Raw genomic sequence first — 17416 nt, 5'->3', positions numbered from 1 at the left:
CACCTCCATGCCCACTAACCATGTCCCTCAGTGCTACATCTACCCTATTAAGTAGTTTATCAACAAGGAACCTTTGTGAGGATATAAAGACATACCTATCATTCACTGAGAGCATCCACATCTAAGATGACCACACAGATCTATCTTTGCAGTCAGATCTGGTCAACAAAGTCCATGAAGTCATAAAATATCCTATCCAAAGGTAAGTCTAAGCTGTCAGATTAAACAGACCTCAGAAGCGCTTGTTTCTCTCCCACCAACTCAGCTGTAGACACCCACATGTATTTATCACTGGTTAATTGAGCAAACAACATGCTGCACCTATTAGAGAGCTAAATGAGATTCTAATATGCATCAGGAAAGGTAATTACAGAGGAGAAGGGAGAGTACCAGTGCTGCTGTGCAGTGCTCTGCAGTACTGGACGTGCAGCGTATTCCTTTAGTGACTGACGCTCAAGAGAGATTAAGCCAAACTGGGAAAAGCAAAGAGATTTTAATTAGATGAGGGGAATGCAGAAGTAGGCAGGGAGAACTTTGCAGGTAACAAGAAAGAGCTCTCATCAGAGGAGGAGGATAAATCACCCCTAGGTGCCCTTAGAAAAGGAAGCCTCAGGCTACCAGTGCAGTGAGGCTGTCTAGGAAGACTTTTCCACAGGACAGCTAGCCCCAAACCAGCAGCCTGTGAGATGGAACTTGGTTAATTTCTGAAGCAAGCAATTCAACAGCCCATGTCAGTAGGGGTCTTGACTTGGTGACCTGAGAGGACCTTCCAGTCCTCTTTTCCCATGATAATTTGAGTGCTTGTCAGCAGGGCTGCTCAGCGTGATTTGGATGAGAATTGAAGTGGCTTGCTTTAGTTAAACCCAATAGAAACTTGTCTTTAAAAAAACTGGATGCCCTGGAGTCTGTCCTTTTATACCACTTTCACATCCGTGGAAGCCTTGATGTTTTGATGGAAGCCTTTTCTGTTTTGACACGGCCTATGACTATAATATACAGAAAAAAACAGAAATGTCACATTCTTGGAAAGTAGAAGTTTTTCCTTCCTTACATTCTTTTACTGAAGTCAGTATGGGATGGTTCCTTGAAGAAGTATTCTAAGAAAGTGCTGCTAAACAACCATCAGATTAAAATCTGTAGATCCTCAAAGCCAGCAGATGACACAATATCTCAGCAGGTCTCATTAACCACCATTTCTTTCTTTAATATCCAAAATCTGCTGATAAAACAGTATATCACCAAAGCAGTTCTGACAGAGCGGTCTCTGCAGTGTCAGGTCTCTGCAGCAAGGCAAGAGAGTATGAAACCAGGGTCCAGGAAATGTGAATAAATGGTAATTTCTTAGTATTTTGACTTCAGAGTGTCCTTCTCAACAGTCTCCTTTCCTACCTCTGAGAGACTGTTCTGGGCACCACCAGTGTAACCTGGAAGGGAACAAATATTCTAGAATGAGAAGGGAGGAAAGGCCAGTTAGCATGGTTCCTGCCCTGACAGATGTGCCAGAAGTAGATTTGAGTTGGGATGGCTTGAGTAGGGAAGAGAAGTGACTAAAGGTGTGGGTGCACTGCTTAGCCAGTGAGAATTGCTTGTTTATTTCCTATCCCAAACCATCTGTATGAGTAGCAGTCTCCAAGAACCACAAGCAGGGGCAGGGTTCCATGTACCTATCCAATACTTCATTACTATGGCTGTAATCCTACTTTTGGGCAAAGTCACTTTCTGGGTGTGCCTGGAAGTTTGTATCTATCCAGATTGTTTTTATTCCTATTTATTTGTTTATTTAATATTAAGAATGAAGCAAAGTTGTGTGATAAATAATTCTAGTTAATTTGCTTTGCTTCATCTATGCTTTCATAGCTTTGTTGCCTTCTGTTTTGTGATTCTGCAGTCAAACAAACAGAACAAAAACTTCAGAAGAGAGGTAGCTGTGATGTATAGTGTATAAATGTGTAAGGCAAGACTGCTAGCTGGGCAGAGTAGTCTTCATCATGGGAGCTTTGTTTCTATATGAAGTTGTTTCTTTGAGTAATTTGCAAAGTATTATCGTTTCAGCACCATAATCTCTGATTGAGGAACACAAAATGTGATGTATGTGACCACTGCATAGGCAGACTATAAGCCCACCCCATAGGAATCCTTCAGCCCACTGTGCAGATGTACCTGGGTGTTCACAATCAAGGGACTGCCTCAGCTGGGAGGCTTTGGTCTGCACAAGGTATGACAAAGCTTAATGATATGGAGCAAGGTGATCTCTCTCAGTAGTACTCAGCATGAGGAAATGTTTCTGGGCACATTTATTAGTAAAGGAGTAGCCATAAAGTCCTGTCTCACCCAATACTGATATATCTCCATCACAGTAGATGATCGGCAGATCACAGCCAGACTTGAAAGAGGTTTATGATAATGTGTCAGATTTTCTCTTTAAGTGAAATGGATATAGGGAACTATCACTGTCCCTGATGGTAGAATGACAAGTAATAGCAGAATTACTAGGCATCTAACAGGCCTAAGAAAATGTGGATAACAGTTCTGCTCCTCAAGAGCTCAGACAGCAGAAGTACTAGGATGGGCAAAGAAGGTCTTTGTATGAGTCTTGTATTTCTACCTGAAATGAAGGAGCTGTCGCTGAGGGAAACTACATCAAGACTCTGACCCTTTTAGGAGACATAAGACATTACACAGGGGGTTTCAAGACCAGAAAGCTTTTTACAGGGTGATTATGGTTGCTTTGCACCAAAGGAATTAGGCCTCGTTCGTTAAGATTTCTTGTGCCAGTAAATGAATGAAAATGTAGCATCAATGACCTGTGATAGCACATTTCCAGCTATCTCCTTATTTTCTTTTCAAATTTTAAACAAATCTCATTCTCAACAACTTTTACTGTCTCTCCAGAGAAATCTACAACTGAAGAGTTTTAGCCATGCTTGCTGCCCTGAATCAAGTAATTATTTTTTGTTTAATGACAAATATGCTCTTATTCATGGGGGCCACTGAAGACTTCTACTCTGTGAATAAACATTACTCTCCTTGGAGGGAAATGTAGTTATATTGTGGTTGTACAGCTGATGATTAATATGAATGAACTGGAATTGTAGAATATTGTGTGCCTCCTAATACCAAATGCTAGGTTATCTCTGCTTGTTGAATATTAAAGCAAGTTTGGGAAGAGTATGCTACAAGTTAAAGTTATTCTTTTTTCACCATTCTAACCACCACAGAGGTCTGTACCCTCAGAGTTTGCATACCATCCTTCATCCACCGAGCAGATATTCTCACTGAGACAACATTTGCCCCATCAGTTCCTCTTCCTATAAAAGGGAAGGAAGAATGGACATGACACACTAGTATGTACTCAGGGGAGTACAGTACTTTACAAGCAAATGTGCATCCAAGGAAATCCAAAGAGAAGTTCAGGTTTTCCAGAATCTTGCACAAGCATCGCCTCTCCTTGTGCTCCCCCATGTCTGTGTCGTGGGTGCCATTGCTCACCTTATCTGCTCTTCCAGCAGCTCTCACCATTCTAGAAACATTCATTTATGTTTCAGTGACATCAGCTGTGAAGGCCACTAGGCAAACAGGCAGGAATGCGCATGTCAGGAACGGTCAGTGTCAGGACAGGCAAAATGTGCAAAGCAGCAAGCAGGGTGTGTGAGGGTACAGCAGCAGAGGGACGTGCTGAGAAGCTGCAGGAGCCTTGGTGAGAGTTGGAATGCTGGAGATGGGGGCTGAAGAGATAGTGAGGGTCTGTAAGGAGTTTGAGCCCCAAGGAAATGCTAGCACAAAGTGGAAGTGTCATTTCAATCAGTCTCATCAGTTTGGACACTGGTTTAAGTGAGGTGAATTTTCCTCCTCAAGTCACGTGCAGCTTTGTGGAAGAGCAGCCCAGAATGCATGAATAAGCACCTTTCAGGACCCAGGCAAAATAGAGACAAAACAACTGTCAGCATATTACCATCCTTTTTGCTTCCACTGATGTATGCTTATGTTACATTTAGTGTGATACCAGAGAATCCAGACCACAAAGGAAAGCAGCCAAACCACAGCACTTTCCCAGCTTCTCCCTTCACATTTTTCATGCCAGCTACTGACATAGTCTGTGAGTCCCTGGGCAGTTTCTGCTGTTTGTATACTCCATTATCCACCCTTGCTTGAACACTGTCCAGGAAGCAGAGCAGTCAGGTAGCTGATGCTTTTGAGCAAACATCTGGCTGTATCTGCTCAAGTATTAAACACCCTTAAAAGGAATGAAAGGCCCACCAGAAACAGATGGCATCATGTGAAGAATCAAAACGATGAATCCTGACACCAGCAATCAATCAGTCCAGTTGCCTCTAATGGCTCCTAGTAGAGTTGGAAAGCTTGCATCCATCTGTAGGTTTGTTTGGAGTTAAAGACAAACTTTTTGTCTAAGACTCGAGGCTTTTATAATGGTGTGATTTATCAATGACCACAGAAACAATCATTGTGTATGTTACTGGGCATGCATCATATATGCATCATATATAATCACCAAGGTTGGAAAAGACCACTGAGATCATCCAGTCCAACTGTCCACCTACCACCAATTTTTCCCCACTAAACCATGTCCCTAAGTATAACGTCTAAAGATTTCTTGAACAGTGACTCCACCACCTCTCTGAGCAGCCCCTTCCACCACCTGACCATTCTTTCAGAGAAGAATTATTTTCTGATGTCCAACCTGAATCTCCCCTGGAGCATGTTGAGGCCATTCCCTCTAGTCCTAAATGGAATCATTAAGGTTGGAAAGACCACTGTGATCGTCTAGTTCAACCACCAGCCACTCTCGTGTGGAACACTGGAGGGTGGTGCTAAAAAACCTGGCGAAATTAAATTCAGGATATTTTTGATGGACCATCAAAAACTGCTGGGTTTCAAAAACCCAGATTTTGAATCTGCCATGGTATGGCAGATTAAGCAGTGCTCGTTCCAGGCTTGGAGGTATAAGAGTGCTTTGTTCACGAGAGGTGAGGGAAATGCACCTGGGAACAGATGGGAGGAAAAACTGCTTTCCAAATGTTGTCCTAAAAAGTGATGTGTTTCCTAATGTCACTACAGATTTATGAGTTTGTGCATCCTGCCATAGGCTCAGTTGTTTATTCTGAAGAGCTGAAAGTTGGCACTTGGTGACTAAATCTGAGCAAGCATCTTGCATTAGGGGACAAGTGTGTTCAGTTCCTGTTTTAAAGGTACCTTTTGGTGTCCATGCTGAATAAGTACTAAAATCGGCCAACTTTTTCCTTGAATCATCTATCCATAGAAAGGTAGATCTCTTTAAGTATTAATAGCTAAAATCCTAATAAAAATTATTGTACATTTTCTACTTCTGATACAGTTCAAAGGGCTGAAAACAAAAACTGGATCAGGGCTCTCTTTTGATCTATGAAGCAAGGAATTCCACGGAAAAAAATAACACATACCAAATTTATTGGTGTCTTTTTATTAGTAGAATGTTAAGCTATTGCTTCTTGATCAATAATGAGCCACTGGGATGTATCACAGAACAATAATGTCTCTTAATACTAGTGCTGTTCCACAGGAATGTACATAAGGAAATATGAAACTATATCCTGTTCACCTTCACAGATGGAAGATTTATTAGAAATACAGAGGGAAAAAAAATGCTGATGCAATGTGCACAAAGCCTGCCCCTTGAAAACCAGCTTTATGCTTTTTGTACTACTTGTCATTTCAGGTCAAATATCTTGACTGCATGACATGAAGCACTGAAATAACATTTTTAATATTATCCAACCTTAATATTATTCCTTAATTTTATTACAACTTTATGATTCTATAATTGGACTTACCGTATATGTCTATGAATCATGTTTTTACATATTTTGTTTGTGAAGATGATACTAGTGAAATGTCTGCTGAGATATAGATTAGTCTGATGATTGAAGACCTGAATTTTGAAATATGTATATATATTTATGTGGCAGGAATCGGTAGGATAAAATACTGCTTGTTTTTGTATTGTCTGTGCTTGGCTAATTACATAAGTAGGGTTTTGTCAGTGTTTAAGTTCATGCTAATAGCAGAGTAGTTATTAAAAACCTAGAAGACAATGAGTCAAATATAGTTGGACAAGAGTGTGCAAAGGTAGGTAGAACCCAATATGTCTCTTTTTATTAATGTCACTGTTGTCTGGATGTCATTAAAAGGGTAATGACAACAGAGTTCCTCCTTGGATGCACCGAGGCAAGGGCAAAGTTTTAATGTTAAAATAGACCAAGAGGTACAAATTTTATATGTTATTAATTACTCATTACATCTTATGCTTTTGTTAAAATATTCAGTTAAAAACATTGATTATTTCTCCCCACCAGTGAGCAGTTCATTCTAACAGCTGCCTCTAGAAATAGCTTGTTAGAAGTGATACGTGAAACAATCAGGTTATCATGACAGGTTTGCTCTTCTTAGGAAGTGTATGATATTTAAAAGGGACTGGAATTGATCTTATCCATGTGCAGTGTATATTTCTTCAGTTAGTACTCCATGGCAAGTGTATCGTTGTCCAATCTTCTCAGGAAATGAGTACATGCTAATTGATTTTAGGGCTGGGACTGAAGTATACTGTTAAAAACATTGATATTTTCCATTCTAAATTTTTGAGGAGATGAAAAACACGCTTATATTTGTCTTTAGGGATGGAGGCACCATCATTTGTAAGCAGCTGCTGAAGAGCAAAAGTCATCCTCACACTGCAAACTCCTTCATGTGGCTGTTTCTTCCAGGCGGACTTCCAGGTCCCTTCTCCTCTCCTGCAACCTCATATCCCACACTTAGTTGTGATGTCAACCCATTTCTGTGAGCTTCAGTAAGGACTAAATGGCTGCTCATGTCTTTGTGTTTGAATACCAGGCAGGTGGCTGCGTCTATAAACTGGCCAGGTCTTCTCTGTCTTAGTTAGCACATTCTTTGCCTGCTGTCCCAGCTGGTGCAGAGGTGCTCATGGGGTAGCCTTGGTGGGCAGCAGCACAAAGCAGTCCTGCCTCAAGCAGATGGAGCCAGGAGGTGGTTGCACCCCTCAGGGCTGCAGAACAGACCTTGACTTGCTTGTATTTGCTACAGCAGATGCAATTTTTAGCTCCCCAAACAGGCTGTCTGCTTAGCTCTCATTCCTCTCTTCTCTTCAGCAGACTGGCAGTGAGCATAAACTCTTAAAAGTGCTCTTATGGTCAACTCACAGCGTTGGCTTTCTCATTGCTTTCCAGCTTTGTGTCCATCTTGCATTAAAAAAAGCTTTTGAGTGGCCTCAGTGGCTGAGATTTCAGCCAGGCGCACAGAATGCAATTAATAAATAAAATCGCTTTCAAAATTCCACATCAGCAAAATACTTTTTGTATTTCCTGATACAAGAAGAAGCTTGTTGAGGATGAGGTCATTGTGTCTGGAAAGAACAGTTTGCTTTGATCGTGTGGTAGAACACAGACTTGATCTGAAGAGTGCGGGCAGCCAGCCCTCCACAAAGTACTTTATTTATGTTTTTCTTTTTCTTTGTTTGTTTGTTTTTAATACTTCTCTGCAAAGCACATCTCAGAGCGAGCTTTATCCTGTAGAGATCCTCTCTGGGAAGAAAGGGCATACATTGCCTTCCCTTCCTAGCAAAAGATCCAGGATATCTCGTTCCCTGAGGCTTTAACAACTGAGAAATGCAGGAGACAGGCTGTGGACCAAGGCCACTGCTGGTAGGCAGGAGGAGGTGATGGCAGAGCAAATGATGCTCATTTTAGAACAACAAGGCACACACATCAGCACCTCTCTGTCCTCCCACCTATTTGTAGATGTAGAGCAGCCCTCCTTTCAGGTATGCAGATGGCACCAGCCTTCCCTGCCCTCTTTTTTGCAGGTGGGAGATTCCAGAATGCCAAATTATTAATAAAAATCATAACTCTCCTGACTGGGAGGCAACTCTGTCTCTCCCAGGAATCTGCACTTGCAAAATGAAAAGTCAGATCCTCCTCCAACCCCAAAATTCACTAAATCACAGCATCACAGAATTGTAGGGGGTGGAAGGGACCTCTGGAGATTATCCAGTCCAACTGCTGAAGCAGTTCCCTCCAGGAGATTGCACAGGAATGTGTCCAGGCGAGTTTTGAATATCTCCAGAAAGAAGACATCTTTTTCACACTTCACTTCATAGGAAAGTGTAATATCAAAATTATAATGTCAAGCCTGAAAAACAGTCTAGAAAATAACATTTTAAAGGAAATTGCTCCCCTCCTTGTTTAAATAAAAGAAGCTAATAATTATTATTTCTTGACTTTCTGATTTAATTTCCTAGTCTCTGGGCCTACCCTCATATTGCTTTTACTTTAGTGTAATACACTGGCTCCAGGGAAGTCATTCCTTTGTGTAGCCAGTATCACTGGCTTTTTTGGCTATTATTCTGCTGCCAGCTCTGGTTTTCTCTTCTTGGTTCTCCATGACTTACCTTTCCTCAGATGTATTCTGCCATGTTTGAATGGGAACTACCTCTTTGTTGAACTCCATTCTTCCAAAGCAGAACATTTCTCTTTGTACTTAGAATCACAAAATCATAGAATCCTTGGAGTTGGAATGAACCTTTAAAGTTCATTTAGTCCAACTCCCTTGCAATGAACAGAGACATGCTAAATCAAGTTCCCCAGGACCTGATCCATCCTCACCTTGGACGTCTCTAGGGATTAGGCATCAACACATCTCTGTTCCAGTGCCTCACCACTCTCATTGTAGAAGACTTTTTCCTTATATCTAACCTACATCTATCTCTTCAAGCTTGAAAACATTTCCCCTTAGCTCAAAAGTAGCTGTAGTCTTGTGACATGTAGTCATTAAACTTTCTCTGACTTCCTTAAGGCTTCGGGGATATGTTGAGCCTTTAGCACCTTGGCCACAGTTCACAGAATCATTGAACAACGGAATGTCCTCAGTTGGGAGGGACTTATAAGGATTGTCAGGCCCAACTCCAGTTGTCATTCTGGGAGAAGTTTGTGACTGGGCTATTCAACAGCATTTTTTGTCTGCCTGGATTGGTTTGAGAAGGCCTCAGCAGCCCTGGTGGAGCTTTTTCTATGCTGGTGAACTAGTGCTGTTGTGATATTTGATGAAAAATCTGTGGGAATGTGTTTGTTTTGTGCTATAGCTTTAGCAGTGGTCTGTCTCCACTCAATTTCACCAAATCAGACTCGGAGGCAAATATTTTCAGATCAAGGGGCATGTAGTTCCCAGAAATTTGTCTTCTGAGATTTACAGGGGCTTACCTTCAAAAAACACTGGAAGTCTGTCATTGAAGAAGACCTCTAGATTTAATTAATTAATTCTTGACTAGTGCTTGCAGTGATATGGTTTAGTGCAGATTTATACCCACAAGAGTGGTTAGCAGATAAAAAAGATGTGGCAACGTAGGAAATAATTCCTCCCCACTCAGAATCCCACTTTGAGGAGGATTTCCATCTTGAAGTTCATTAGATCTAGATGGCAGTTAGAGCAGTTTTTACATGGTGGCCTTTGCCTGTTGCTGCTCTCAGATGTCAAGTCTAACATGCCCTTGTGTCTACCTGGCTTTATATCTACCTTGAAAACAGGGAGGGATTAATGGCAGTTTAAAATGACCTCAAAAAACTCTTATGTGACACAAAGGTGCTGTGGAGTGTAATTAATGGGCCTAATCTGCCCTTCCATTACTCAAGCAGATTTATTCCCATGTAAAGTGTTGAGAACAGCACTGAGGAATCTGGCCAATTAATTATACATACTCCTTCAAGCCTTAAGAGGAATAGGGTGGCCATTCTCTCCACCCATGCAGACACCATTGAACATGGGTGAGCACAGCTGTCATCCAGCATTGCAGCTCTGCCTCGTACCACTTAAAGGCAATTAGGCATAAAAGAGGCCACTGGCACTGCAGGGAAGTATAATGGCAGAACCCCAAATGTAAGATAGTCAGCAAAACTTTTATTAGCCTCATGGTGAATACCAGCAAAATGGTGATGAGCTGGGGGAAGCCATTCATCTCACCCAATTTCTAGAGTCCACCGTGCAGGTAGCTACACCCATGTCAGCCACTCTTCATATTCTTCACAGTCAGTGGGGAGCAAAGGCACTTCTTTCTGCTCCTTCATTTCACCTCACCTGTGCAGACATCAGTTTTACAGTGAGACACGTTGAGCACAGGCTTGTTTAATTGTATGGACTGGAAGCAACTTGCCTGTAAGCCTTTGACAGGCATGTGTGACTGCAGGCTATAAGCATCCCTGTTCATTGCTGGGTAGTTGAACCAGATGATTCTAAACGACCTTTAAGGGTCCCTGCCAACTCAAACAATCCTATGATTCTTGATTCTGTGAAATCAATATCCTCATTTCCATGTATTTTCCTGGCTGATCTTGGTCAAGAAACAAAAAGGAGATCCATTCTCCTCCAACAGTGTTGCCTCCTGCCTGTCCCCAGCCAGATGGGCCTTGTGCCATACTTGTGGTATCATGATCATTTTGACAACAAGGAACTAAGATATCACAGCCAAGGATTATGAATTGAATATGGGATAAAGAGAAGCTGGTCTGGGAGGATATAAGCTTCTTATCCAGCACCAACAGCTGAAATAATAGAAAGCGGAATATAGAAAATAACTGATGATATAAATTGCTTTTTGCAGATGTATTCTTTCTTTGATAAACTTTGCCCTAGGATGAAAAAGTACAAAAGATTGGAAAATGTACTTCCAAGGAAATAAAAAATCTTCCAGTTGCATGGAGGTGGATTAGATGACCTATTGCTGTAGGTCTCTGGATTAAGCTTAGATCTTATACTTTCTTGATGCAAAAAAAGGCCCTTTATGAGCAATTTTCTTTTGCATCTTTTTGGATTTTACTATGGTGAACAAAATAAAGTAATTGGTACAAAGTACAATATCGTACAAGGCCTGCTAAGATCACCAAAGGAAGAACAGCATCTTTCCTACCTGTACTGATGAAAGAGCAGTGTAAATGTCTACTGCCATCAGGAAATAGACAGGAAGGAAGGAAATCAGTCTTTCATATTGGTCACAAAATGTCCACAGCTCTTCCTGCTGGTTTGTGCTGATATACACTGCTGGAGAAGTGGTTTTGGGTAGGTTGAAGTGTACAGGTCCTGTTGTATCCACAAGATGTACCAGGTGAGTAGTCACGATCCCGTTGGGTACTTCACCATGCTGCTCTGATCAGGCATTTCCATGCAGCTGAGTGACATCAGTGACAATATACTGCCCCAGGGATACAATGTGTTTTAAATGTTCTTTTGTTTCTTGTTGTTGTTGTTGTTGCTTTTTTAATGACAGAATTCGCTGTTTCAGCATGTTTTCTGCTGTGGACCCTGTTGTCATAGAAAAAAAATGCTTATCTGTTTTTTCTTCCACATGGAAACACCCTCAGGTGATATCAGTTCTTACAGCTGCCCTCAGCTGTCCTCCCTATCTTCCATCTCTTGCACTGCAGAAGGCAATACACATCTTCAGTCTGAAAATGTCTGGGTTTTTGGAGGGTGCTTGTGGGCTTACAAAGGAAGAAGATATGGTGGGCATTGTGGTGATGGGTTGACAGTTGGACTAGATATCTTAGTGGTCTTTTCCAACCATAATGGTTCTATGATTCTAAGAATTGCTCTCGAGAGCACTTCCTGGATTACTCTGATTTGTGAATCTCCTCCACTACAAAGGTACCATTTCTGGGTTCTGCCTGCTGGGATCTGTTCAGTGTGACCCAGGCAGATGAGAACAGCTGGCTGTAGTTGCTGCACAGTGTAAAAGGTTGGTTAAGCCTCATGCACAGAAAAGGACTGAGGTTTGAAAATGAAGCTGCCTCGTTTTGTTGGCAGTGTGTGTCAGGAAAGATCTCATTACAGGAGAAGCCAGGGAGGTGAGCTCCTATCAGATCCCCTGCAATCAAACAAAACCATCAGCTGAAGGCCTTGCCTTGGAGATGGTTTAACCCTCTCATTAGGTTTGTGCAGGTGCAACATTGTTCTTGATCCTAGTTTAATGAAAAACAGAATGATTTTAAATCTGTGAAGTGGCCTTAGCCTTAGCAGTGATATTTCAGCCTGTATTCAGTGCAGCACTGAGCAAGGTGCCAAATGCTCTATGTCTCAGGGATCTCAGTCAGAGTGCAGGGCAGTGAATACATTGCTGAATCAATACACAGGAGCACAGGGGATTGCAGGGGCTGCACGTTGTTTGACTGAATGGGAGATGGAAGGTTAAATACATAAAGATTTACAGCCTTCCATTTTTGCCAAGTCAAGGTAAATATAAGAAAGGAAGAAAAATGAGGTAGTAGTCACACACTTTTGCTCTGGCATCAGACTTTGCATACAGATGTTTTTAAAGAGGGTTTGATCAGAAGGTGTCACCTGAAATTAAGCTGTGTTGGTGAGGTCACCATCCCTGGAGGTGTTAAAGAACCGTGGAGATGTGTCGCTGAGGGATGTGGTCATTGGCCATGGTGGGGATGGGTTGGCAGTTGGACTGAATGATCTTAGAGGTCTTTTCCAGCCTCCATGATTTTATGATGCTATGAAAACTCCTCCAGAGGTACTTCTCAGGGAAGTACCCGACATTAGGCTGGATGAAATTCGATCCTTTGCATCTTATAATGGCAGAACCAGAACCCCTAGCATTGGAAAGGCATTAAAAGTGCCCATGAAAGCATGATCTATTTATTGCCATTAGGGTAAATGCTTAACATCATTATGCTAAAGGATTTGGGGTTTCTTTGAGTGTATGCATCATTTGATTTCTAACCTCAAAGTGACCAAAAAAGTGACCTGCTTTCAGAGACTGGGTTTTTTATGTTACTGGAAAGAAGATCCCTTTTTGAGGGGGTCTTGATGGATGTGCAAATCTACCATTGCTTTTGAAAACTAGATTTGTCTTTAGTTTGCTTTTACTTAAACTGAAAGCATTGCGTTAGCAACCAGGAAAACTGGATATTATTAGTAACCTTTTACAGAAAACATGATGTGTCATGGGTTGAGCATGTATTATTCTAGAAAATGTGCCATACAGTGAAATGGGAATAAGTAAACACAAAGTGCTTATGCAGCAGTTTACTCTGTTTGAACACCCTACAATACACCTCTGAGGTTACCTGCTCATAAGGGAAAGAGGGAGTGATTTGAGATTTATTTTTGGCTGAAAGCATGAAGTGCAAATAGCTCTTTGTGCGAAATGTCAGATCCATTTCTGGGAAGCACACGGCACGGCCTTGATACTCCATGGTAAATAACAATAGTATGTTACCACCTATTTTATATATACCTTCAAGTGTATCTGAATAGACTAATGTAGCTGTAGTTGAACATCAGAAATAAATACAGAAAAGTAAAACAAAGCATTTCAAAAAAGCTATTCTGCACGCAGTAGAACTAAGCAGAGAATGAAATTCAGTTTCAGATTTCAATATTTGGGTGCTTGTGTGGAGTTTCTGTGTTTGAGGAAAGGGTCCCAGCCCCCATAACAGTCTGTGGAGATATGTGACTTGACCCAGTTCTCTCTGGCACCACCGGGGATACTGTTGAGTATCCAGGCTGGCTAGGCTCTCATTAAAATTATGTAACATCAGCCCAAGTTACTGTATGCATAAGGTGCTTTGGGATGCCTTGGGCATGCTAGGGTCAGCTGGCACTAGATGTCTACCTACATACAGGCAGCCCCTAATGTGGTCACCTCTGGGGGTTGGACTCAATGATCTCTGGAGGTCCCTTCCAACCCCTACAATTCTGTGATTCTGTGATTCTGTTTGGTTAGGCTCTGTTGACTATTCTGTGAACCTTTCTTAAATTGAAATGGGGCTTAGATGCCCCATTAGACCACTGAGCTTTGGTGCTGGAGCCTGGAGGCAGTTTGTGTCCTTGAACATCGTTAGCCTGGTGTCTGCTGTAATACCCCATCATGCCCTGCTTGGATGACAGATGCAGCTTAAGGAGTATACTCATCTCTTGTAGGTATGTTCTGAATGTCTCAGACGTCCTCAAACATCAATATTACACCTTTATTAAAGTAACTTAATTGAAACCACACTGTCCAGAAGACTTTAGGTCAGCGTTTCTCAGGCTCCTGTCTTCATACTCCTTCACACCTCACTAAGTTGCTGCTGAGAAGATACACTTGTGGCTTGTTCTAAGCTCTGTCTGTATTAATGACCTGGATATTACCTCTGCCCAAGGGCTCATTTCCAGGATATTTGTTGAAAACTGGTTATCTCTGAGACCTCATATAACTCCATCAAATTTGCTTGAAAATAGATGACACAGTTGTGCCAGTAACTCATTTGTTGATGGGCTCCTTCTGTTTGGCATTGTAGCCAATTGCCAGTGCTCTGGTTCTCAACGACCTGTTGGAGAACACTGCTCACAATACATCCGAATGGGTATAAGATGAAACCCTGATTTGTACCAAACAACGGCGATGATTAAGAGGAGATCCACACAAGCTGTCAGCAGCACTCCAATGTGATGGACCAACTAAGAAACAATTAGCTTTAATCTCACTTTACTTTTGATCAGGGCTGCACTCAGAATGGCATTGCTTTATTCTGTAGTTTGTAATGGACGTGGGCATCTGCAGCACTGCTGACTGCTTTCATTTATAATCATAGTGATTGCAGTGAGTACGTTATGAAACAGTCCTGACAGGACACTTCGAATAAAGTGTCACTGGAGTGATTAAGACCAGGCTCATCTGCAAAATTCCAGCTCATGTATTCCAAGTATTTGAAAGGAAGTGTTGGAAGGAGACTGCAAAAGCTTGTGCCTGTTTGGTAGGGCCAGATAAATAGAAGTACTTTCTGTACTGCATATGGCAGGCTAGCAGACTTTATCAATTTAAAACATAGTAAGATAGTCAGGGGACTTGCAAGTAATTCTGGTGGCATTAAGAGATCACAGAAAGAATATCTTAACAGATATCCCTTTTATTGCTACAACAGCAGAAGGGCTGCAATGCCGAACTCTCCCTTGCATTGCTATGGACTGCATCCATCAGTCTTGCTCTTATCAACTGAGTTCATAGCAGGCAGTTTGGTACCCCGTTATTTAGAGTGAATATATTTTAGCTGATATTGGTTTGAGTCAGCTCTGCATCATCCCATCAACGCAGACATCTCTCTCCAGTGTGAGCTTCTCACCTATGTATTTCGGAAGCCGTTCTTCATTCTCTTGGACCATAGGCAGGAATAATGACCCATGTGCAACAGCTGGTAATCAGTCAGAAGGATGTATTACTGGGGATGGCCTTCAAGAGGAAACTGGTTTTCTTCATTGGATTTAAATGTATTTATTAGGGCAGGGGGGAGGGGAGGGGAAAGCTTAAAGATCTGTAAATCATCAAATATGTTCCTGAAATGTGTAGTTGTATCTAATCTTGGAACTCAGTGCAAGCAGAGGTAGGCAGTTAAGAAGTTGCAGGAGCAAGAACAAGCCAGTTTCGGACTCTGGTTCAATTTACCATACATGTGTGGATATCTTCAGATGGTATTTTACTGACTGTAGAGTCATAGAATTGTTTGAGTTAGAAGGCACCCGTAAAGGCCATCTGGTCCAACTTCTCTGGAATGAACAGGGACATCCACAGCTCCATCAGGTGCTCAGAGTCCCATCCAGCCTGACCTTGGATGTCTCCAAGGACAAAACATCCACCACCTCTCTGGGCAACCAGTGCCAGCTCACTATCCTTATGGTAAAAATCTTTTTCCTTATATCCAATCCGAATCTCTCAGTAGCAGCATTTCCATGACCAAGCCTGCTTGCAGAATGAGTATTTTTCAATTTCAGCCACATTAATTCTGGGTGTGTTGGCTTCTTTTTGTCTGCAGGGCAAATGTTTTGAAACTGTATGTTCTCTTAGGTGTTAATTCACAGTTGCAAGAGGTTTTCTTCAAGGCCAAGAGGCTATTCAAATCAAGTATCCATGAAAATACATAAAATGTTTAAAACATTTTCCAAATATGTTATTAGGGTGAAGTGCCATGCATATGTGTACCATTATATCACTGTGATATAGAAATAACATTCACTGTGAGTAAAAATCAAAAGAGTCCTGAGAACGTTCTTCCTATAATTTTTGTGCATGTAAGCAGTACTTTTCTGGATGTCAGTAATTGTTGCTATTAGCAATTTTCTCCAACATGTAATATTAGCAATGAAAGGACATTCATGATACCACCAGTTAGGAGAATATTTACATTAGATTCCTTCCAGTGAAAATTTCATCCTGTATTCTGTTTCTGAGCTTTACCTTTTTTATCTTTTTGGATAATAGACAGGGAAAGAGAATATCAATGTGTTTAATTGCCCGTGCCAAACTTCTCCACCTGAAATTAATGTTTTTGGATAAGTCTGGAGAGCTTTATTTCTACTGAAACCACCTGTAATTAGAGGTAATTCCACAAACACTGGTGATGTTACTGAAGCACAGAAAAGACTCAGACCCTCCCTCATCCACGACCAAACATTTGCCCTCCACTTTTCAGGGTCACTGATTTGCTCTTAACTTTGTTTCAGGTGCTCAACTTGTTCCTTGCCTTGCTGCTCAGCTCTTTCAGTGCTGACAACCTTTCGGCACCAGATGAGGATGGAGAGATGAACAACCTGCAGCTTGCCTTTGCTCGGATCAACAGGGGTCTTCAGTATGTGAAACACACAACGTGGGATTTTTGCTGCAATGTCCTCCGGCATCCCAAGACAACAGCTGAAAAGAAGGCAATGATGAAACTTGCTGCCCAGAATACAGGTGCCCTTAACAATTGTGTCAACAGTCACCTAACTGCTGAGCTTGGCAAAGACATGGAGCATCACAAAGAGAACCACACTGAGGATGGGATGAATAAAAATGTGGAGAAGCACCTAGGAATTACAGACAACGACGACTTCATGACCAATCCTGACCTGTCAATTTGTGTTCCTATTGCTGTGGGAGAGTCTGATATCGAGGAGGAAGATGAGGAGCAGAGCACGTTTACAGAAATGGAGCAGGTAGGCAATGAAAGTGTTTTTTTAGTTACATCTTACTAAGATATTTCCTTAGTTCCTATCCTTGCTGTGGATCCATTGCTCATGATGCAAATGTGTAATGGCATTATCCTGCCTTTGATATGTTAGTAACTTCAGAATAAGTTACACCTGCATATCCAAGAGCAAAGTCGGTCTCCAAAAAGAGACATTCCCTTTCTTTGTGTTCTTTGTGCTTGTCTAGGCTAATTCTTCTAACAAGAGCAATTAAACCATTTCTCACACAGGATCCTGTTTTTTCCTTTCAACTGAATCATGGGAATGGTACAGAATGAGTCTTAAGTTGTCAATGATAGGGAATTTTCTCAGTGCGCTTTACCGGGGAATAGATTGGTTAAATTTGTGTGACAAGATGGGTGGGTAGTTC

At 41.6% G+C, this 17416-nt stretch overlaps 1 protein-coding gene across 1 annotated transcript in view; it reads left to right on the top strand.

Annotated features, from left to right (window-relative positions):
• SCN5A (sodium voltage-gated channel alpha subunit 5) overlaps positions 1-17416 on the top strand; it is a gene marked incomplete at both ends in the record, with an annotated part of 163098 nt that overhangs the window by 81592 nt on the left and 64090 nt on the right. The window contains one exon of the mRNA XM_079538187.1: positions 16543-17013. Coding sequence (XP_079394313.1) covers positions 16543-17013 — 471 coding nt within the window. The remainder of the gene's footprint in view (positions 1-16542; positions 17014-17416) is intronic.

This window comes from Tetrao urogallus, assembly GCF_951394365.1.
Source record: "Tetrao urogallus genome assembly, chromosome: 7".
NCBI lineage: Eukaryota > Metazoa > Chordata > Aves > Galliformes > Phasianidae > Tetrao > Tetrao urogallus.
The sequence above is the reverse complement of the archived record's forward strand: the minus strand, read 5'-3'. Positions and strand labels throughout refer to the sequence as shown.